Source organism: Oncorhynchus kisutch, linkage group LG21, assembly GCF_002021735.2.
Source record: "Oncorhynchus kisutch isolate 150728-3 linkage group LG21, Okis_V2, whole genome shotgun sequence".
NCBI classification, from domain to species: Eukaryota; Metazoa; Chordata; class Actinopteri; order Salmoniformes; family Salmonidae; genus Oncorhynchus; species Oncorhynchus kisutch.
This window is the reverse complement of record NC_034194.2, coordinates 47206591-47231591: the sequence shown is the minus strand read 5'-3', so window position 1 is coordinate 47231591 and position 25001 is coordinate 47206591. Positions and strand designations below refer to the sequence as shown.

General features: G+C 45.4%; 1 protein-coding gene across 2 annotated transcripts; it reads right to left on the bottom strand.

The window, feature by feature from the left end:
- Window positions 1-607: 607 nt before the first annotated feature.
- On the bottom strand, window positions 608-24670 carry hadhb (hydroxyacyl-CoA dehydrogenase trifunctional multienzyme complex subunit beta). Of its 2 annotated transcripts, XM_031800349.1 has the most exons (17): window positions 24583-24670; window positions 24350-24470; window positions 23794-23868; window positions 18397-18438; window positions 18208-18304; window positions 18085-18129; window positions 17760-17859; window positions 17596-17683; window positions 10840-11027; window positions 9263-9443; window positions 8857-8978; window positions 8686-8765; window positions 8546-8593; window positions 8343-8430; window positions 3336-3410; window positions 1188-1352; window positions 608-1111 (listed from the first exon to the last, which is right to left on the bottom strand). In XM_031800349.1, exons 3-17 carry the CDS (start codon window positions 23861-23863, stop codon window positions 1076-1078), a joined length of 1425 nt encoding a protein of 474 aa, XP_031656209.1. In that variant the 5' UTR covers window positions 23864-23868; window positions 24350-24470; window positions 24583-24670; the 3' UTR covers window positions 608-1075. The 2 variants fall into 2 exon arrangements, with proteins under 2 accessions (XP_031656209.1, XP_020325714.1); XM_020470125.2 differs by lacking the exon at window positions 24583-24670 and having other exon boundaries at window positions 24350-24504.
- Between the last annotated feature and the right edge of the window lie 331 nt (window positions 24671-25001).

Genomic DNA, 25001 nt, shown 5'->3' with positions numbered 1-25001 from the left:
ATCTGAGCCGGGCTTGGGTCACTGATAATTTCAAGGCTGCGTTGAGACAACTTTAAACGGACAGAGTCCAGGAGCCAAGATGATTTGGATGGACTCCTTCATTCCTGTAGAGCATTTTCAGTTTCCAAAAGCTGTCAAAGTTGACTATAAAAACTAAAGTCGTCTAACGCCAGTAGCCTGCTGAATTTCACACAGCCGTGGATCAGAGATGTTACAGGGCCGAAATAATTGGCCGCATTTTAGAATCTTTCAGAGATCAGTTACTTGAAGCATAGCTGATTGGTCAGACCAACGTTGGACAGTCCATTCCACAGGGGCTTCCTGTTTAAAGTTTCTGCCTAGAGGTGGGAGGAGCAGAATGGAGGCGTGATCGGATTTAGAAAAGGAGAGCTCATGATGCCTATGTTGCATAGGAGATGTGTGGATACCATTCCTCCATTCTACAGGTGTGATCAACACAGCCAGCTGCTAACCATACCACATAACAGTAGCTTTAGGCTAGTTACAGCACAACAAGTTTCTATGAAGAAAATGTTTTAGATTTCAAACTTTTTCATGGTAATGAAGGTTACAATTTTAGAAACAGAAAATAAATTACAACTCTATGGGAAGCTGTAGGCTAGTTCTATTTTTAATTAAATCATTGTAGTAAGAAAACAAAAAGGCAGAGTATAAACATCATATTGATCTGAATGATCGGATCAGGGTGCATCTCAAGAGTCTAATGGCTTCTCCTCCATCTGCCCTGATAAGAACACAGCTGATGGCATCACGGTAGACAACTACCGACTAAGAATTTCCTTTCATGAGAGGAAATGAGGAGGCCACAGACTATAGAGAAAGGCCCACCTGTTAAGGTCTGTGTGAATGCTACTGCAGCGTTGCACCCTAACAGCAAGGCAACCTAAAACTCTGCTATAATTTACACCCTCTCCTCCACACAAACACATGCCCTAACCCAACCAGGCAAAGTGGTGTTAGTATGTACAGTCTGATAATGTGGGTGTTACTCCACTCTGTGTATATGCGTACACAGTCTTCTCCTGCATCATCTCAGTCCTCCCAGAATCCTGTTCTACTGGGGGTATGCTTCGATCACCATCGCATGGCCCTGAAACACACACAGGTAAGATTACTTTTCTGTCCATTACATTGAAATAACTGGAAGTGTTGGTGTAGTGTGTTACCTGTCCTCCCGCAGCGCATGCAGCCACCAGTCCATACTGGCCCCCCTCCTTCAGCAAGCGGTGTGCTACCGTGGTTACCAGACGGCAGCCGGTGGCTCCAAACGGATGACCAAGAGACAGACTGCCCCCCCACAGGTTAAACTTCTCCATGGCAGGGGCCCCCACCTAAAGAGGCAGCAGAGTTAGGGGAAGGAGCTCTTTGTTCCAGTTACGATCTCTTCTCTTAAAGACATACTCTGGAACTTTGGCAACTACGCATCTTTTAACCCTCCCGCTTTGGGCTGGATGTGTCATCATGCATAATATATGAGCAAAATTAATGTCTTACCTCAATTGGTTTCAAACTAAACTATTTTTTGATCAACTTCTTGAAGCTGTGCAGCACAATTTTTCCTACATTTTCCCCATGTGAGCCTACTACCCCTTAGCAATTAGAGTTCCAGCCAATGAGCTTCAGCCGCCTGCCATTTGAGTGACAGCTAGCAAGATGAAAACACAGCAGAGAGAAAGCAATGCCGTGCTGCACATATGTAGTACGTGATTATCAGGATGGCTTGGGCTTTTGAGTGCTACTTTCAGGACTATAAAGCAGATCTTCCGGAAAGTCTAACACCCATGTACCCTGAACTTAAATTGAGTATTTGACCAATTACACAAGACTTTAGCTGTGGGTTGACAGAGATTAGGAATGGGGAAAACCTCACTGTTTGTTGTAAACAGAACGTGGATGAGGCAGAGAAATATTTGTACGAACAAGACAAGATGTATGAACAAGTTCCACAGACGTGTGACTAACAGAAATGGAATAATGTTTCCCTGAACAAAGGGGGGGGGTCAAAATCAAAAGTAACAGTCAGTATCTGGTGTGGCCACCAGCTGCATTAAGTACTGCAGTGCATCTCCTCCTCATGGACTGCACCAGATTTGCCAGTTCTTGCGGTGAGATGTTACCCCACTCTTCCATCAAGGCACCTGCAAGTTCCCGGACATTTCTGGTGGGAATGGCCCTAGCCCTCACCCTCCGATCCAACAGGTCCAGACGTGCTCAATGGGATTGAGATCCGGGCTCTTCGCTGAACATGGCAGAACACTGACATTCTTGTCTTGCAGGAAATCACACACAGAATGAGCAGTATGGCTGGTGGCATTGTCATGCTGGAGGGTCATGTCAGGATGAGCCTGCAGGAAGGGAACCACGAGGGAGGAGGTTAGTCTTCCCTGTAACGCACAGCGTTGAGATTGCCTGCAATGACAACAAGCTCAGTCCGATGATGCTGTGACACACCTCACCAGACCATGATGGATCCTCCACCTCCAAATCGATCCTGCTCCAGATTACAGGCCTCGGTGTAACGCTCATTACTTCGACGATAAACGCAAATCCGACCATCACCCCTGGTGAGACAAAACCACGACTCGTCAGTGAAGAGCACTTTTTGCCAGTCCTGTCTGGTCCAGCAACGGTGGGTTTGTGCCCATAGGTGACATTGTTGCTGGTGTTGTCTAGTGAGGACCTGTATAACAACTGGCCTACAAGCCCTCAGTCCATCCTCTCTCAGCCAGTTGCAGACAGTCTGAGCACTGATGGAGGGATTGTGTGTTCCTGGTGTAACTCAGGCAGTTGTTGTTGCCATCCTGTACCTGTCCCGCAGGTGTGATGTTTGGATGTACCGATCCTGTGCAGGTGTTGTTACACTTGGTCTGCCACTGCGAGGATGACCAGCTGTCTGTCCTGTCTCCCCGTAGCACTGTCTTAGGTGTCTCAGTACGGACATTAGAGTTTATTGACCTGGTCACATCTGTAGTCCTCATGCCTCCTTCCAGCATCCCTAAGGCACATTCACGCACATGAGTAGGGACCCTGGGTATCTTTCTTTGTGCTTTTCCAGAGTCAGTAGAAAGGCCTCTTTAGTGTCCTAAGGTTTCATAACTGTGACCTTAATTGCCAACTGTCTAAGCTGTTAGTGTCTTAACGACCGTTCCACAGGTGCATGTTCATTAATTGTTTATGGTTCATTGAACAAGCATGGGAAACAGTGTTTAAACCCTTTACAATGAAGATCTATAAAGTGATTTGGATTTCTACAAATTATCTTTGAAAGAGGGATGTTTCTTTTTTTTGCTGAGTTTATATAGTTAATATTTTACCTTAACCTTCCGTCCCATGTAGGTCTGTGCAAACCAGTCTGAATCCAACGCTTTCAGGTTAGCCATGATCTGGCCCTGTTAAAAAAAAAACACACAGCGGTGTTACTATAGAGAGGGGAAACATTGAGTCATGTTATAGAACAGAGCAGTGAACTCTTCCTTAATATCACACAACCAGTACGTTGTCAAAACTAAACATCTGAATCCAATTTCATTTATCACACACACACCCCGAATACAACTGACAGAAAAATGCTTAAACTTTTAGATGCAGAGTTCAACAATAATATATAATATAGAATACACAAGAATGGAGCTACAGTTAAAGTCAGAAGTTTTCATACACCTTAGCCAAATACATTTAAACTCAGTTTCACAATTCCTGACATTTAATCCTAGTAAAAATTCCCTGTCTTAGGTCAGTTAGGATCACCACTTTATTTTAAGAATGTGAAATGTCAGAATAATAGTAGAGAGAATTATTTATTACAGCTTTCATTTTTTTCATCACATTCCCAGTGGGTCAGAAGTTTACATACACTCAATTAGTATTTGGTAGCATTGCCTTTAAATTGTTTAAGTTGGGTCAAATATTTTGGGTAGCCTTCCACAAGCTTCCCACAATAAGTTGGGTGAATTTTGGCCCATTCCTCCTGACAGAGCTGGTGTAACAGAGTCAGGTTTGAAGGCCTTCTTGCTCACACAAGCTTTTTCAGTTCTGCTAAAAAAAAAAATCTATAGGATTGAGGGCAGGGCTTTGTGATGGCCACTCCAATACCTTGACTTGTGTCCTTAAGCCATTTTGCCACAACTTTGGAAGTATGCTTGGGGTCATTGTCCATTTGGAAGACCCATTTGCGACCAAGCTTTAACTTCCTGACTGATGTCTTGAGATGTTGCTTCAATATATCCACATCATTTTCCTACCTGCCATCTATTTGTATTTTGTGAAGTGCACCAGTCCCTCCTGCAGCAAAGCACCCCCACAACATGATGCTGCCACCCCCCATGCTTCATGCCTGGGATGGTGTTCTTTGGCTTGCAAGCCTCCCCCTTTTTCCTCCAAACATAACGATGGTCATTATGGCCAAACAGTTCTATTTTTGGTTCATCAAACCAGAGGACATTTCTCCAAAAAGTACGATCCTTGTCCCATGTGCAGTTGTAACGCGTAGTGTGGCTTTATGGCAGTTTGAGCAGTGGATTCTTCCTTGCTGAGCGGCCTTTCAGGTTGTCGATATAGGACTCATTTTACTGTGGGTATAGATACTTTTGTACATGTTTCCTCCAGCATCTTCAGAAGGTCCTTTGCTGTCGTTCTGGGATTGGTTTGCACGTTTCACACCAAAGTACGTTAATTTCTAGAAGACAGAATGCATCTCCTTCCTGAGCGGTATGACAGCTGCGTGGACCCATAGTGTTTATACTTGCGTGCTATTGTTTGTACAGATGAACGTGGTACCTTCAGGTGTTTAGAAATTGCTCCCAGGGATGAAACAGACTTGTGAAGGTCTACAATTGTTTTTCTGAAGTCTTGGCTGATTTCCTTTGATTTTCCCATGATGTCAAGCAAAGAGGCACTGAGTTTGTAGGTAGGCCTTGAAATATATCCACAGGTACACCTCCAATTGACTCAAATGATGTCAATTAGCCTACCAGAAGCTTCCATGACATCATTTTCTGGAATTTCCCAAACGGTTTAAAAAAGGCACAGTCAACTTAGTGTATGTAAACGTCTGACCCACGAATTGTGATAGATACAATTCACTGTAAAAAAGTTGGAAAAATGACTTGTGTCATGCACAAAGTAGGTGTCCTAATCGACATGCCAAAGCTATAGTTTGTTAACAAGAAATTTGTGGAGTGGTTGAAAAACGAGTTAATGACTCCAACATAAGTGTATGTAAACTTCCGAATTCAACTGCATATACAGGGAGTACCAGATCACTGTGAATTGAGTCAAACGTTTCAGAACACCTTCAATTATTTACCATTTTCTACATAGTAGAAAATAACAATGGAATCATGTAGTAACCAAAAAGTGTTAAATTCAAATATATTTTATATTTGAGATTCTTTAAAGTAGCCACCCTTTGCCTTGATGACAGCTTTGCACACTCCTCATAATAAGGTATTAGAGGTAGATATGTACATGAAGGCAGGGTAAAGTGACCAGGCATCAGGATAGATAATAACAAGGTATTTGAGGTAGATATGTACATGAAGGCAGGGTAAAGTGACCAGGCATCAGGATAGATAATAATAATAAGGTATTTGAGGTAGATATGTACATGAAGGCAGGGTAAAGTGACTAGACATCAGGATAGATAATAATAAGGTATTAGAGGTAGATATGTACATGAAGGCAGGGTAAAGTGACTAGGCATCTGGATAGATAATAATAAGGTATTTGAGGTAGATATGTACATGAAGGCAAGGTAAAGTGACTAGGCATCAGGATAGATAATAATAAGGTATTTGAGGTAGATATGTACATGAAGGCAAGGTAAAGTGACTAGGCATCAGGATAGATAATAATAAGGTATTAGAGGTAGATATGTACATGAAGGCAAGGTAAAGTGACTAGGCATCAGGATAGATAATAATAAGGTATTAGAGGTAGATATGTACATGAAGGCAGGGTAAAGTGACTAGGCATCAGGATAGATAATAATAAGGTATTTGAGGTAGATATGTACATGAAGGCAAGGTAAAGAGACTAGACATCAGGATAGATAATAATAAGGTATTTGAGGTAGATATGTACATGAAGGCAGGGTAAAGTGACCAGGCATCAGGATAGATAATAATAAGGTATTAGAGGTAGATATGTACATGAAGGCAATGTAAAGTGACCAGGCATCAGGATAGATAATAATAAGGTATTTGAGGTAGATATGTACATGAAGGCAAGGTAAAGTGACTAGGCATCAGGATAGATAATAATGAAGGTATTTGAGGTAGATATGTACATGAAGGCAGGGTAAAGTGACCAGGCATCAGGATAGATAATAATAAGGTATTTGAGGTAGATATGTACATGAAGGCAAGGTAAAGTGACTAGGCATCAGGATAGATAATAATAAGGTATTTGAGGTAGATATGTACATGAAGGCAGGGTAAAGTGACCAGGCATCAGGATAGATAATAATAAGGTATTTGAGGTAGATATGTACATGAAGGCAGGGTAAAGTGACTAGGCATCAGGATAGATAATAATAAGGTATTTGAGGTAGATATGTACATGAAGGCAGGGTAAAGTGACCAGGCATCAGGATAGATAATAATAATAATAAGGTATTAGAGGTAGATATGTACATGAAGGCAGGGTAAAGTGACTAGGCATCAGGATAGATAATAATAATAAGGTATTAGAGGTAGATATGTACATGAAGGCAGGGTAAAGTGACTAGGCATCAGGATAGATAATAATAAGGTATTTGAGGTAGATATGTACATGAAGGCAGGGTAAAGTGACCAGGCATCAGGATAGATAATAATAATAAGGTATTTGAGGTAGATATGTACATGAAGGCAGGGTAAAGTGGCATCAGGATAGATAATAACAAGGTATTTGAGGTAGATATGTACATGAAGGCAGGGTAAAGTGACCAGGCATCTGGATAGATAATAATAATAAGGTATTAGAGGTAGATATGTACATGAAGGCAGGGTAAAGTGACCAGGCATCAGGATAGATAATAATAAGGTATATGTACATGAAGGCAGGGTAAAGTGGCATCAGGATAGATAATAATAAGGTATATGTACATGAAGGCAGGGTAAAGTGACCAGGCATCAGGATAGATAATAATAAGGTATATGTACATGAAGGCAGGGTAAAGTGGCATCAGGATAGATAATAATAAGGTATATGTACATGAAGGCAGGGTAAAGTGGCATCAGGATAGATAATAATAAGGTATTTGAGGTAGATATGTACATGAAGGCAGGGTAAAGTGACCAGGCATCAGGATAGATAATAATAAGGTATTAGAGGTAGATATGTACATGAAGGCAGGGTAAAGTGACCAGGCATCAGGATAGATAATAATAAGGTATTAGAGGTAGATATGTACATGAAGGCAGGGTAAAGTGACCAGGCATCAGGATAGATAATAATAAGGTATATGTACATGAAGGCAGGGTAAAGTGACCAGGCATCAGGATAGATAATAATAAGGTATTAGAGGTAGATATGTACATGAAGGCAAGGTAAAGTGACCAGGCATCAGGATAGATAAGAGTCAAATAAAGAAGTTCGTATGATTAGTGTGAAAGTGTGTGTCAAATCAAATTGTACTGGTCACATACACACGTGTGTGAGAATGTGTGAGGGTTTGTGTGTATAGAAAGTAGTGTGTTTGAGTGTGTATATAAAGTGCAGTGTGTGGGTGTAGGGTCAGTACAGATAGTTCTGGTACCATTAAGATGTACTTGGTCAAAATAAGCTGATCATGGACTTCAGGAAAAGGAGGGCCGAACAGGCACCCATTAACACGTCACCAACGAACTGTCATGGTCCAAACACACCAAGACAGTCATGAAGGCATATGTAACATATTTTCCCCCTCAGGAGACTGGAAAGATTTGGCATGGGTCCCCAGATCCTCAAATTTCTACAGCTGCACCATCGAGAGCATCCTGACCGGTTGCATCACCGCCTGGTATGGCAACTCTCGGCATCTGACCTTAAGGCGCTACAGAGGGCAGTACATCACTAGGGTTGAGGTGCCTGCCATTCAGGACCGGTGCAGTTGCCATACCAAGGGGTGATGCAGCCAGTCAAGATGCTCTCGATGGTGTAGCTGGAGGATCTGAGGGCCAAATCTTTAACCTCCTGAGGGAAAAGAGGCACTGCCATGCCATCTTCATGACTGAGTTGGTGTGTGGGGACCATGTCAAGTCCTTAGTGATGTGGACACTGAGGAACTGGAAGGGTGTAGAACTTATACTGAGCTCCACAAAGGAGATACAACATGTAGAATACACGACAGAGTAACTCACAGCAAAGGCCTCATGGAACTCGAAGACATCGATGTCATCCATAGTCAACCCTGCACGTGCCAGAACTTTCGGGGTTCCATATGCTGGCCTAAAGAGGAGAAACAAACTCATGACCTATTCATCCTCCTCTAAGGTTATATAGACCATAGAGCTACTATAGCTGGGTTAAAAGTTCAGGTCTACTGTATGTCCGGGTTACTCACCCAAGCAGCAGCTGGTCTTTGGGGTCCTGAGACACGAACACAAAGTCTCTGCAGAACACACACAGCAGATATACAACACATGAACACACGACTACACTGCAGATACTAATACAGAGCACTAATACAGTATAACAGAATACCTGAGGTAGGCTTTGGGCTTGTATCCCATGGCCAGGGCTTTCTCTTCTGACATGATGAGGACAGCTGATGCACCGTCGGTCTGAGGAACACAATTTAAACTCAGTCATTTGAGGTGTCGAGTAACAGTGCTCTCTCTGTGTGTGTGTGTGCGCGCGCATGTGTGTGTGTACCAGAAAGGAAGAGTTAGCAGCAGTAACAGTGCCATGAGGTTTGATAAAGGCAGGTTTCAGTTTGGCCAGCTGTTCCATGGAAGATGGACGGATCCCGTTGTCCTTGGCGACCGTGTCACGACCTACACACACACACACACACACACCAATATTTGTGATCATCGCAGTCATAGAATGCTGTTTGATGCAGGGGTTGCCAATCGTTTTCACTTAGGTCTCCCCTTCCATCATTGGGAAACACCCCAACACAATTTAGAAATTGTACCATGTGCATTTTAACAATTTGGTAACCACTGGCATGATGGACTAACTAACCCGCTGGTCACTGGTCTAAAACTCGACTAACTAATCCTCTGGTCACTAGTCTCTCCAACACCCTAAAACCACCATGTGTCAACATGGTTACCTGGCACCTTGAAGCTGATGACGTCACTGAGGAGTCCTGCATCCTGAGCCTGTTTGGCTAGTGTGTGTGATCGTAGAGCGAACTCATCCTGCTCCAGCCGAGTCACTCCGAACGCTGCAGCAAGACGGTCTGCACTGTGACCCATCGTCTCTGCTGTGGAGAACTCTGCTACAGCAGGCAGCTAAACACACACATTATATAAAAACACTTGTGCCTTCAGGAAGTATTCAAACGCCTTCACTTTGTTAAGTTACAGCCTTAAATTCATTTTTTTTATTTATTTAAGTACAAAACTGAAATATCACATTTACATAAGTATTCATACCCTTTACTCAGTACTTTGTTGAAGCACCTTTGGCAGTGATTACAGCCTCAAGTCCCGAAGCCACTCCTGCATTGTTGGCTGTGTGCATAGGGTCATTGTCCTGTTGGAAGGTGAACCTTCGCCCCAGTCTGAGGTCCTCTGGAGCAGATTTTGATCATGGATCGCTCTGTACTTCGCTCCGTTCATCTTTCCCTCGATCCGGACTAGTCTCCCAGTCCCTGCCGCTGAAAAACATCCCCACAGCAGGATGCTGCCACCACCATGCGTCACCGTAGAGATGGTTCCTGGTTTTCTCCAGATGTGACGCTTGGCATTCAGCACAGAGTTCAATCTTAGTTTCATCAGACCAGAGAATCTTGGTCTTCATGATCCTAGCGGACTGTCATGTTCCTTTACTGAGGAGTGGCTTCCGTCTGGCCACTCTACCATAAAGGCCTGATTGGTGGAGTGCTGCAGAGATGGTTGTCCTTCTGGAAGGTTCTCCCATCTCTACAGAGGAAATCTAGATCTCTGTCAGAGTGACCATCGGGTTCTTGGTCACCTCCCTGAGCCTTGGTAATTCCAAATTTCTTCCATTAAAGAATGGAGGCCACTGTTCTTGGGGAACTTCAACGCAGCAGAATTTTTTTGTACCCTTCCCGTGCCTCGACACAACCCTGTCTTGGAGCTCTACGGACAATTCCTTCGACCTGACGGCTTGGTTTTTGCTCGGATATTCACTGTCAACTGGGAGACCTTACATAGACAGGTGTGTGCTTTTCCAAATCAGTTGAATTTACCACAGTTGGACTCCAATCTAGTTGTCGAAATATCTCAAGGATGATCATGGGAACAGGATGCACCGGAGCTCGAGTCTCATAGCAAACAGGCTGAATACTTACATAAATAAGGATCAGTTTTTTTATTTTTAAAAGATTTACTGAAATATCTAAACCTGTTCACGCCCTGTTATTATGGGCTATTGTGATGTCATTATGGGATATTGTGATGTCATTATGGGCTATTGTGATGTCATTATGGGCTATTGTGATGTCATTATGGGATATTGTGATGTCATTATGGGATATTGTGTGTAGATCGCTGAGGACTTTTATTTAATACATTTTAGAATAATGCTTTAACGTAACAAAATGTGGAGAAAGGCAAGGGGTCTGAATACTTCCCGAAGGCACTGTATAAAACCCACATACGACAAACAATCACAAATTAATTTCCTGAAGTTATAAACACACGTGATATACATAACACACACCTCAGGTGTGAGATGAGCCATCCTGATAGAGCCTATAAGGCTGAGGCGTTGTCCGAGGGTCTTCGCTCTGTTCAGAGCCAACATGGTCTTCCTCATCTTCCTACTGTGACGAATAGGAACGTCCGACATAAATTCCACCCCTCCAGCTACTATAGTATCACACTGGCCTGCTGTGATCAGCCCCACACCTACAACACACACACACACACAGTTACTATCGTATCACACTGGCCTGCTGTGATCAGCCACACAACACACACACCGGTACCTGTGGCCAACATCTCACACACACACACACACACACGGTACCTGTGGCCAACGTCACACACACCGGTACCTGTGGCCAACGTCACACACACACACACACACACACACACCGGTACCTGTGGCCAACGTCACACACACACACACACACCGGTACCTGTGGTCAACGTCACACACACCGGTACCTGTGGCCAACGTCACACACACACACACACACACACCGGTACCTGTGGCCAACGTCACACACACACACACACCGGTACCTGTGGCCAACGTCACACACACACCGGTACCTGTGGCCAACGTCACACACACACACACACACACACACACCGGTACCTGTGGCCAACGTCACACACACACACACACACACCGGTACCTGTGGCCAACGTCACACACACACACACACACACACCGGTACCTGTGGCCAACGTCACACACACACACACCGGTACCTGTGGCCAACGTCACACACACACACACACACACCGGTACCTGTGGCCAACGTCACACACACACACACACACCGGTACCTGTGGCCAACGTCACACACACACACACACACACCGGTACCTGTGGCCAACGTCACACACACACACACACACACCGGTACCTGTGGCCAACGTCACACACACACACACACACCGGTACCTGTGGCCAACGTCACACACACACACACCGGTACCTGTGGCCAACGTCACACACACACCGGTACCTGTGGCCAACGTCACACCACACACACACACACACACACACGTACCTGTGGCCAACGTCACACACACACCGGTACCTGTGGCCAACGTCACACACACACACACACACACACCGGTACCTGTGGCCAACGTCACACACACCGGTACCTGTGGCCAACGTCACACACACACACACACACACACACACACACACACACACACCGGTACCTGTGGCCAATGTCACACACACACACACACACACACCGGTACCTGTGGCCAACGTCACACACACACACACACACACGTACCTGTGGCCAACGTCACACACACACACACCGGTACCTGTGGCCAACGTCACACACACACACACACACCGGTACCTGTGGCCAACGTCACACACACACACACACACCGGTACCTGTGGCCAACGTCACACACACACACACACCGGTACCTGTGGCCAACGTCACACACACACACACACCGGTACCTGTGGCCAACGTCACACACACACACACACACCGGTACCTGTGGCCAACGTCACACACACACACACACACCGGTACCTGTGGCCAACGTCACACACACACACACACACCGGTACCTGTGGCCAACGTCACACACACACACACCGGTACCTGTGGCCAACGTCACACACACCGGTACCTGTGGCCAACGTCACACACACACACACACACAGGTACCTGTGGCCAACGTCACACACACACACACACACAGGTACCTGTGGCCAACGTCACACACACACACACAGGTACCTGTGGCCAACGTCACACACACACACACACACAGGTACCTGTGGCCAACGTCACACACACACACACACACAGGTACCTGTGGCCAACGTCACACACACACACAGGTACCTGTGGCCAACGTCACACACACCGGTACCTGTGGCCAACGTCACACACACACACACACACACACACACACCGGTACCTGTGGCCAACGTCACACACACACACACACACCGGTACCTGTGGCCAACGTCACACACACACACACACACACCGGTACCTGTGGCCAACGTGTCTCACACACACACACACAGGTACCTGTGGCCAACGTCACACACACACACAGGTACCTGTGGCCAACGTCACACACACACACAGGTACCTGTGGCCAACGTCACACACACCGGTACCTGTGGCCAACGTCTCACACACACACACACACACACACACACACACACACACACCGGTACCTGTGGCCAACGTCACACACACACACACACACCGGTACCTGTGGCCAACGTCACACACACACACACACACACCGGTACCTGTGGCCAACGTGTCTCACACACACACACACACACACACACACACACACACACACACACACACACACACACACCGGTACCTGTGGCCAACGTCTCACACACACACACACACACAGGTACCTGTGGCCAACGTCACACACACACCGGTACCTGTGGCCAACGTCACACACACCGGTACCTGTGGCCAACGTCACACACACCGGTACCTGTGGCCAACGTCACACACACACACACACCGGTACCTGTGGCCAACGTCACACACACACACACACACCGGTACCTGTGGCCAACGTCACACACACACACACACCGGTACCTGTGGCCAACGTCACACACACACACACACACCGGTACCTGTGGCCAACGTCACACACACACACACACCGGTACCTGTGGCCAACGTCACACACACACACACAGGTACCTGTGGCCAACGTCACACACACACACACACAGGTACCTGTGGCCAACGTCATACACACACACACAGGTACCTGTGGCCAACGTCACACACACACACAGGTACCTGTGGCCAACGTCACACACACACACACACACACACCGGTACCTGTGGCCAACGTGTCTCACACACACACACACACACACACACACACCGGTACCTGTGGCCAACGTCACACACACACACACACACACACACCGGTACCTGTGGCCAACGTCACACACACACACACACACACCGGTACCTGTGGCCAACGTCACACACACCGGTACCTGTGGCCAACGTCACACACACCGGTACCTGTGGCCAACGTCACACACACCGGTACCTGTGGCCAACGTCACACACACCGGTACCTGTGGCCAACGTCACACACACCGGTACCTGTGGCCAACGTCACACACACCGGTACCTGTGGCCAACGTCACACACACCGGTACCTGTGGCCAACGTCACACACACCGGTACCTGTGGCCAACGTCACACACACCGGTACCTGTGGCCAACGTCACACACACCGGTACCTGTGGCCAACGTCACACACACCGGTACCTGTGGCCAACGTCACACACACCGGTACCTGTGGCCAACGTCACACACACCGGTACCTGTGGCCAACGTCACACACACCGGTACCTGTGGCCAACGTCACACACACCGGTACCTGTGGCCAACGTCACACACACCGGTACCTGTGGCCATCATGACTTTGAGCCACTGTACCAGCTGTCTTCTGCCGGGGGATTAGGTGTTCCTCCAGCTGCCTCTCCCTGTCCTAATCAATCAACTGCCTGGACCACTGTGGCCCCCCTCCGCTGGGCCTTGCTGTCTGGATCAGAACTCTGTCCTTTTGGCTGTTGTGGCCTGCACACAGCCTGAACCACCACTCTCTGGATCAGATATTCTTCACATCAACAACATATGAATAACTACACAACTTATTGTATGACCTCTTATACACTATATTATGCCCAGCCTGACCTCTTATACACTACATTAGGCCCAGCCTGACCTCTTATACACTATATTAGGCCCAGCCTGACCTCTTATACACTATATTAGGCCCAGCCTGACCTCTTATACACTATATTAGGCCCAGCCTGACCTCTTATACACTATATTAGGCCCAGCCTGACCTCTTATACACTATATTAGGCCCAGCCTGACCTCTTATACACTATATTAGGCCCAGCCTGACCTCTTATACACTATATTAGGCCCAGCCTGACCTCTTATACACTATATTAGGCCCAGCCTGACCTCTTATACACTATATTAGGCCCAGCCTGACCTCTTATACACTATATTAGGCCCAGCCTGACCTCTTATACACTATATTAGGCCCAGCCTGACCTCTTATACACTATATTAGGCCCAGCCTGACCTCTTATACACTATATTAGGCCCAGCCTGACCTCTTATACACTATATTAGGCCCAGCCTGACCTCTTATACACTATATTAGGCCCAGCCTGACCTCTTATACACTATATTAGGCCCAGCCTGACCTCTTATACACTATATTAGGCCCAGCCTGACCTCTTATACACTATATTAGGCCCAGCCTGACCTCTTATACACTATATTAGGCCCAGCCTGACCTCTTATACACTATATTAGGCCCAGCCTGACCTCTTATACACTATATTAGGCCCAGCCTTTGGAACTTTGGTTTTCCTACATATGGCTAATACACTGCTCCAAAAAATTAAGGGAACACTTAAACACAATGTAACTCCAAGTCAATCACACTTCTGTGAAATCAAACTGTCCACTTAGGAAGCAACACTGATTGACAATAAATTTCACATGCTGTTGTGCAAATGGAATAGACAACAGGTGGAAATTATAGGCAATTAGCAAGACACCCCCAATAAAGGAGTGGATCTGCAGGTGGTGACCACAGACCACTTCTCAGTTCCTATGCTTCCTGGCTGATGTTTTGGTCACTTTTGAATGCTGGCGGTGCTTTCACTCTAGTGGTAGCATGAGACGGAGTCTACAACCCACACAAGTGGCTCAGGTAGTGCAGCTAATTCAGGATGGCACATCAATGCGAGCTGTGGCAAGAAGGTTTGCTGTGTCTGTCAGCGTAGTGTCCAGAGCATGGAGGCGCTACCAGGAGACAGGCCAGTACATCAGGAGATGTGGAGGAGGCCGTAGGAGGGCAACAACTCAGCAGCAGGACCGCTACCTCCGACTTTGTGCAAGGAGGAGCACTGTCAGAGCCATGCAAAATTACCTCCAGCAGGCCACAAATGTGCATGTGTCTGCTCAAACAGAAACAGACTCCATGAGGGTGGTATGAGGGCCCGACGTCCACAGGTGGGGGTTGTGCTTACAGCCCAACACCGTGCAGGACGTTTGGCATTTGCCAGAGAACACCAAGATTGGCAAATTCGCCACTGGCGCCCTGTGCTCTTCACAGATGAAAGCAGGTTCACACTGAGCACATGTGACAGAGTCTGGAGACGCCGTGGAGAACGTTCTGCTGCCTGCAACATCCTCCAGCATGACCGATTTGGCGGTGGGTCAGTCATGGTGTGGGGTGGCATTTCTTTGGGGGGCCGCACAGCCCTCCATGTGCTCGCCAGAGGTAGCCTGACTGGCATTAGGTACCTCAGACCCCTTGTGAGACCATATGCTGGTGCGGTTGGCCCTGGGTTCCTCCTAATGCAAGACCATGCTAGACCTCATGTGGCTGGAGTGTGTCAGCAGTTCCTGCAAGAGGAAAGCATTGATGCTATGGACTGGCCCGCCCGTTCCCCAGACCTGAATCCAATTGACCACATCTGGGACATCATGCCTCGCTCCATCCACCAACGCCACATTGCACCACAGACTGTCCAGGAGTTGGCGGATGCTTTAGTCCAGGTCTGGGAGGAGATCCCTCAGGAGACCATCCGCCACCTCATCAGGAGCATGCCCAGGCGTTGTAGGGAGGTCATACAGACACGTGGAGGCCACACACTGCTGAGCCTCATTTTGACTTGTTTTAAGGACATTACATCAAAGTTGGATCAGCCTGTAGTGTGGTTTTCCACTTTAATTTTGAGTGTGACTCCAAATCCAGACCTCCATGGGTTGATAAATTTGATTTCCATTGATAATTTGTGTGATATTGTTGTCAGCACATTCAACTATGTAAAGAAAAAAGTATTTAATAACAATATTTCATTTATTCAGATCTAGGATGTGTTATTTTAGTGTTCCCTTTATTTTTTGAGCAGTGTATATATAAAAATACACCTTATGGAACAGCAGGACTGAAGCAACAAACAGACACACGGATTTTGTGTTGTAGATATGTGGTAGTAGAGAAGATGCCTGAGGGAACAATGTACTATGAAATCTGTTATGAATGTATTATAATGTACATCTGCCTAAATGTTGCTGGACCCCAGGAAGAGTAGCTGCTGCCTTGGCAGGAACTAATGGGGATCCATAATAAACCCCAGGAAGAGTAGCTGCTGCCTTGGCAGGAACTAATGGGGATCCATAATAAACCCCAGGAAGAGTAGCTGCTGCCTTGGCAGGAACTAATGGGGAACCATAATAAACCCCAGGAAGAGTAGCTGCTGCCTTGGCAGGAACTAATGGGGATCCATAATAAACCCCAGGAAGAGTAGCTGCTGTCTTGGCAGGAACTAATGGGGATCCATAATAAACCCCAGGAAGAGTAGCTGCTGCCTTGGCAGGAACTAATGGGGATCCATAATAAACCCCAGGAAGAGTAGCTGCTGCCTTGGCAGGAACTAATGGGGAACCATAATAAACCCCAGGAAGAGTAGCTGCTGCCTTGGCAGGAACTAATGGGGAACCATAATAAACCCCAGGAAGAGTAGCTGCTGCCTTGGCAGGAACTAATGGGGATCCATAATAAACCCCAGGAAGAGAAGCTGCTGCCTTGGCAGGAACTAATGGGGATCCATAATAAACCCCAGGAAGAGTAGCTGCTGCCTTGTCAGGAACTAATGGGGATCCATAATAAATACAAAAATCACAGACCAGTACGTGTGGTCATTATTACAGACCTGTTGTCATAGCGACGTTGGAGGAGATGCAGGCCATGGTGACGGTGTGAGATGGGATCTTATCAGAGAAGCCTGCTCCCAACGAAGCCTGGAAAACACATTATACACTCAGACACTCGGCATACGTGTGACAGGGAAGGGGGAAGGGGGTGGTGTGTATGTACCTCTCTAGCCACGTTGCTGGTCTTCACCTCCTGGATGACGGTTCCATAGATGATGTAATCTACTGCATCTTTAGGGAGACTGGTTTTATGCAGCAGACCCCTACACAGACACACCAGTGGGAGATCCCCCATTAGCGACAGCTACTCTTACCGGGTTTCCAACGACTAACAGGAAAAACATTACAAAATGACTTTACATCCATTTGGTTTTATTTTTTATGTTAAGCATCTATCAATTGCACATAAATGTCAGTACATACACAGAACAAGCAGGTCACATGGAGGAGAGGCGTTGTGAGATGTGTATTAAACAGAGATGACTTACTGTAGAGCAGCTCTGGCAAGGTCATGGGGCATCAGATCAGCATATCTGGAAACACATACATTTTGAACAGACACCTTTTCAACCCCCCTCCCACCCCAACCAAACCTATGCTCCCAGCCTTACGTGGTTCCTGAGAGAAGGAACGGTGTTCTGACCCCTTCCACCAGAACTATGTTCTTCACTCCAGGTTTGGCCAATGTCTTCTTACTCTTAGTCTGGACTGGACACACAGACAAAGAAAATATAGTAGACGGTGTGTGCCGTCACAAACGCAGGGCAGGGGGCTCAAAGAGTGTGTGTGTAGACTCTTACCCTGGGCATGGAGCTGGACGGATGTACTGAGGGAGCGGGTCGCTGTAGAGAAAACAATCAGAGTGAGTGACAAGGGCTGACCCCATTTCATTTATCACGTGTTTAATATGTCTTATTTACACACTTTATTCTGATATTGTTATATTTGGCATCACTTGTTTGTTTTTCCTTCACCTCCAACCCCTTTCCATGTGTGGAACGGATGTGGGTGGGGCTAGGTCTACATATGGGTGCTAATTTAACTCAAAAGCTCTGACGAAGGCCGTGAGGGCGATACGTAAAGCTTATTAAAGATCAGTGATACTATCAAGAGCAGTGTGCGGTTTCCTTTTTCCTTCATCTTGTTCAACTGTTACCAGGCACCTGCAAAAAAGATTGCTCAGATGTGCGAGTGCCTTTAGATTGAAAAAAACTCTAGTGGTGGTGAATTAAGTCATTTTTACAGCAAGTTAAACAAAGTCTGTTTTAACATCCGTTGAGAATGACAATAGTTCCTCAACGTAGCCCATTAGAAACATCTTTCCAGCTCTCGCCCTTTCGATGACCACTCCGCATTAAATGGGAAGTAATGCTCTGACCCGGTGGAAATAACAGGCTTAACGGATTCCTTCTTATCCAAATAACGTACAGCTGTGCCTGTCCAGAGAGAAACTGGGGGCAGAATATTTGATACAATGTTGCTAGTGCACTAGCACAAGCTTTGGGCCCAAGTTAGTTGATACAATGTCTCAAGTTCCTTGCAGACAGGCCATGCATAGCCAATGTGATTTATAAGATATTTATCAGGATATTTTCAACCTGCAATGTTTATGTAGGCTATTTTTACATAGTTGGCTTTCAGATTATAATTTTAGATAGAATCTTGATTAACCACATGCCATTGATTTTCAGATATGAAGACATAAATTAAACAGTTCTATGAAAACCTTAAATGGCATGCAGAAATGGTACTTCAAAGGAAAAGGTTGCCGACCACTGGTGTAGGAGGCCAGCAGCAATGGGTGGGTAGGTGGGTGGGGGGGGGGGGGGGGGGTTAGGCTAAATGTCTGGCTGTCCCTTTAGTAGTGGTTCTTAAAAGTTATCACAGTGCTTAGAGCATCAGACAAGTTCAGCAGCTTCATCTAGTATCTATATGGAAAAACACTGGGTTGAACATCTTGACCAATCGATTGGTCAAGAGAACAGACTACACTCTGTGGACCAAGATTTATTTTCACCCCGGTAAAACAGTTTGTTACAAAGACAGCATGATCTCATCTCACATTCCTAGTCAACACAGTTGTGTGTGTGTTTAAGGGTTTCCATTAACCGGTAATAGCAGGCTTTTGGCCTTATTGGTCTACAGGTTCATTTGCGATATGAAATTGCAGTATGTGTATTTTCTTTACTTGTCATGCATCTTATTTATCACAGCAAATGCTACAGAGCCTAGCAGTGGAATAATACCGCATTCTGGATGGTGATGGAGTGAAACATTAACACTAGAACCGCCAAGACAGTTTTCAATAACTTAATTGAAATTTTTTTTACCCACCTGTCCCTGACTTCTAAATATGTCTATTTTACACTAGCAGTACCCTGAGATAAATATCATAAAATACAAACACTGAGCATTTCATCCTCAAAGCGCAATTAGTCAAAATGATAATTTGCACATTAAAATAGTCAGACTTCAAGGAGTACCGATAGCCACCAGTCTAAATAAATCCAACTAGAAAAACCTGGCCTCGCAGGGGTCTCCAACTCATTCCATGGAGGGCTTAGTGTCTGCTGGTTTTTCCCATCCAATTAAAACCTAGACAACCAGGTGAGAGGAGTTCCTTACTAATTAGTGACCTTGATTAAATGGGAGGCGTGAAATCCCGCAGGCACTCAGCCCTCCGTGGAGTTTGACACGTGCTCTAAGGTAACATTAGAAAATGAAATGTTAATATTTGAAAGAGCATAATGTCCATTCGTTTGTTACTGCAGGCTAAATGTAAAACAAAGAAAAAGTGTAAAATAAACTGTACTCGTCAGGTGCATTTGTTACAACTATGAAACAAAAAGCATGTGCGTTGGAACAGTTTCATTTTTTTTACATAACCAGTGAAGGCTCCTCAGAGGACAAAGGGAATTTAATACAAACAAATAGTGAAACGAAAAAGTTATCCTTTTTAGATAAAACTATACTCATTATATTCACGTCACCAAATAACTGATTAAAACAGTTATGAAGATCTACGGTAGCCTCAACACCACCGTGGTAGCACATTGGTGTAGCCGGAGCACAGCCTTTTCCGTCCTCCTCTGGGTACATTGACTTCAATAGAAAACCTAGGAGGCTCGTGTTTCTCACCCCCTTCCATAGACTTACAAAAGTAATTATGACAACTTGCAGAGGAAGTCTAACCTATCAAGAGCTCTTGCAGCTTGAACTGACATGTTGTCCACCCAATCAAAGGATCCGAGAATTATTCTAGTACTGAAAGCTACAGCTCTCTAGCACTACATAACATGAGGTGAGCAGTTGACTCAGAAAGACGATAGTTAAATTAATTTCTTAAAATGAAGCATGAGACAGCTAGCTAGATTTTGTTTAATGCAGCTAGTTAGTTTAGCCTACTCAGACACCTGGTTCAAAACAGAGACGGATGCTAGCTGGCTAGCCAACACTGAAACTCTCAAGTAAAGCTAAGTTTTTGGTTTTATTAATTTATTGCCACCGGGGCCTGTAACTACTGTGACTGTACTGCATGATTGCAGCGGATTTACCAACACGTTAGAGTAGCTACACTATATATACACACAAAAGTATGTGATCACCCCCTCAAAATGAGCGGATTCAGCTATTTCAGCCACATGTATAAAAATCGAGCACACAGCCATACAACCTCCATAAACAAACATTGACAGTAGAATGGCCTTACTGAACAGCTCAGTGACTTTCAACGTGGCACCGTCATAGAATGCCACCATTCTAACAAGTCAGATTGTCATCAAATTACTGCCCCACTAGAGCTGCCCCGATCAACTGTAAGTGCTGTTATTTTGTAGTGGAAACGTCTAGTAGCAACTACGGCTCAGCAGCGAAGTGGTAGGCCACACAAGCTCACGGAACAGGACCACCAAGTGCTGAAGCACTTAGCGTGTAAAAACCGTCTGTCCTCAGTTGCAACACTCACTACCGAGTTCCAAACTGCCTCTGGAAGCAACGCCAGCAGAAGAACTGTTCGTCGGGAGCTTCATGAAATGGGTTTCCATGGCAGAGCAGCCACAGACAAGCCTGTAAAGCTGATGTAAAGCTTGCTGCCATTGGACTCAAAAGCAGTGGAAACGCATAATCTGGAGTGATGAATCACGCTTCACCATCTGGCATTCCGACAGACAAATCTGGGTTTGGCGGATGCCAGGAGAACACTACCTGACCCAATGCAGAACCAACGGTAAAGTTTGGTGGAAGAGGAAAAATGGTCGGGCTGTTTTTCATGGTTCGGGCCCCTTAGTTCCAGTGAAGGGAAATCTTAATGATAGCGCATACAATGACATTCTAGATGATTCTGTGCTTCCAACTTTGTGGCAACAGTTTGGGGAATCCTGTTTCAGCATGACAATGTCATCGTGCACAAAGCGAGGTCAATACAGAAGTGGTTTGTCGAGATGGGTGTGGTAGAAATTGACTGGCAACCTCATGATGGGTATAGGGAACATTAGAGTATCATGTAGTAGCCTAAACCTGTCAATGTTATTGGAATATGAATAACAGTAATACGCTGTAATAGAAATAAGACAACGCCCATAAAAAATATAATATTTTCCTCATCTTAAAACGGCACCAACCGCCACTGAACTAAAAATACCCAAACCAACAAGGCGCACGTTGAGCAAGACGCTCAATTAAAAAACTAGCAGTAGCCTAAACATCAGCGCTTTGTGAAAATCAGCACAAAAGCAATAATACCATTATAATGAATGTGTCGACATGACAGCAGTCATTTACTGGACATTATTTGTGGCCTCGCTCATGCTTACAGTATGGTGTGGGTTCACGTAAAAGTTGGATCTCATGTAGCTGTTTTCCCTTGTCCAACAGTCCCCACTAGTCACTCACTTGATGTAACACTGTTCAAACATGTTGCTTCCAGCTATAACAGCTGTTGTGGGTTCTGTTCTGAGTGAATCTGCTGACAGCCTCTTATGGAAGGCTTGACCCTCATGTGTCTCTCCTGTAGGCCCTATGTTCTCCTGTCGCCCATCTCCTGGAGCAGCCCCCTATCCACAGACGGGACAGCAGTTGAGAAGGTGAAAAGCTTGAAGTTCCTCGGCGTACACATCACTGACAATCTGAAATGGTCCACCCACACAGTCAGTGTGGTGAAGGCACAACAGCGCCTCTTCAACCTCAGGACGTTGAAGAAATTCAGCTTGGCCCCAAAGACCCTCAAACTTTTACAGATGCACCATTGAGAGCATCCTGTCAGGCTGTATCACCGCCTGATATGGCAACAATATGGCACCGTCTGCAACCGCAGGGCTCTCCAGAGCGTGGTGCAGTCAGCCCAATGCATCACCAGGAACACACTGCCTGTCCTTCAGGACATGAAGGTCAGACTCCACTCTGCGGCACATCAATCGGCAGGTTGATGTGCCGCAGCATTTCTGTCTGTAATAAAGCCCTTGTGTGTGGAATAACTCATTCTGATTGTCTGGGCCTGGCTCCCCAGTGGGTGGGCCGATTTAATTTATTCTTATGTAAATCAGTAAATTCATTAAAATTATTGCAGTTACATGTGTCAGTATATAATGCAAAATGAAACATTTGTTCACAAAAAATGTTTGTCCTCACAGTGTTATGTAACTGTAAATTATAGGAATTTGTGGTTTTGGGTGGATTTTTCCTTTAGGCATCTTTTACTTTCAGTTTTGTACTAGCTTCAAACAATATTTTTGGTTATATAAAATATATTTCACAGCTGTTTAAATGGTACAATGATTCCCTACACTATACTTGCTTGATTTGTCATAAACTGAAATTAGGCAAAGCAATACCATTTTAGCAACCAGGATATGGCGGCACGTTTTCTACACTCTAGCTGTTGCATCGTTATTCCCCCTCTTTAAAAATGTTTAACAAAGATTGAACCTGTCAAATATGGACATGCTTGCAGGAGGTGTGCTGTTTAGAATGATGTTTTCCCACGAATTGCTTGCTGTTTGGGGTTTTAGGCTGGGTTTCTGTACAGCACTTTGAGATATCAGCTGATGTACGAAGGGCTATATAAATAAATTTGATTGGATTTGAATTGCATTCATGCCCTAACGCATATGGGTCCGGTAAATGTCTCAAATGTCTGATCAATTCAAATGCCGCCGGCCACTTGTCCGAAAGCCTGTTTGATGTGTGTGTGTGTGTCTCACCATACTGTACAGCCCAGGCAGGGTTGACTGGAGGACAGCACCGTAGAGAGTTCATCAACATGGACGCCATTTTATCTGTCAACACAAACAATGTGGTCCATATCAATAGAGTAGGAAGTGCAGTAATCCAGTAGTTTTGCCCTACAGGCTGTAGGCTACAGCCATAAACACGATGATTTGAAAATAACCTGAATGTGACGCAGTAGCCCCTCCACAGAGACTGGCGCATGTTGCTGTTAAAGCTACTTCGTAGCTGTAGTTTCGATAATGTGTTGATTTACTGTGTGTTGTAGATATGGAGATTATGATGACAGAGATAACCACTGAGGTATAGGATTTAACCTACCTCACTTTACAACCAGCCCCACCCCCCCAACCCAGCGATGACCCTTCACCCAGATCCCCTTCCAGAGAATGACAAGGGCAGAGTGACGAGACACTCTCTAACCCTGTACACTAGTGGGACTTCATTAATTCACAGACATTGTTGGTAGCTGTAGTTAAATGTATCCTAATGTTGCATTACATTTGGTTTAGTGCAACTAATGCTCTTTACCTTATATCTGTCTCTCGGCAAAGCTCTCCTGTCGGTGTGTCTCTCCGGCTCCTGTGTCTGAATCAGATGCGGACTATCAAACCGCCTGTGTTCTCAGGACCCGTAAAGGGGTTTGGTTGTCCTAAGAGATGCCCAATTTAAAGTGTAAAAATGAGGTATGAAACCTATTTTTACCTTTCACTGGAGATAATATCGTCAAAATCTAACTAAAGATTTACAAAAAATGTTTTTACTTTTGACTAATTCAACGATGAATATATGAAAATATTTCTTAACGGCGCTCTTTCGTCTCTTCTCTGAGTTGTAAAACGGGTCCTTCTGAAACCACAGATAGAACAACGAGCCAGATATTTCAACAGATGTAAAAAATATTGAGCATCCGGTTGGTGTTTACACTCACTACCAAATATGGTGATGAGAGGAAGCCCAGTGGCGAAGGTGGAGCCAGATGGATTAAGGCCTACATTCTGCAAATTTTCTCATCGATGGCACATTTTATCTCCATACAGTTTTCTGATTCCAAAAAAATAATTTTTAACAGAGTAGACAGCTTTTTAGAATCTGTAACAAATAGGTTGGATTGCGTTTGGTAGACTTTACCCGCTGCAAAACAGGAGTGCTAGGGCGAATTGCAGTGGTAGAAAAAGTACCC

What these genes read in the sequence shown, in the direction of transcription:
- hadhb (XM_031800349.1), bottom strand. Translation starts at nt 23,863, where the DNA reads ATGGCGTCCATGTTGATGAACTCTCTACGGTGCTGTCCTCCAGTCAAC. An exon ending in TTCCTTCTCTCAGGAACCAC is followed by an intron (nt 18,130 to 18,207) that starts GTAAGGCTGGGA and finishes ATGTGTTTCCAG; the next exon opens with ATATGCTGATCTGATGCCCC. An exon ending in AAGCCCAAAGCCTACCTCAG is followed by an intron (nt 8,594 to 8,685) that starts GTATTCTGTTAT and finishes TGTGTTCTGCAG; the next exon opens with AGACTTTGTGTTCGTGTCTC.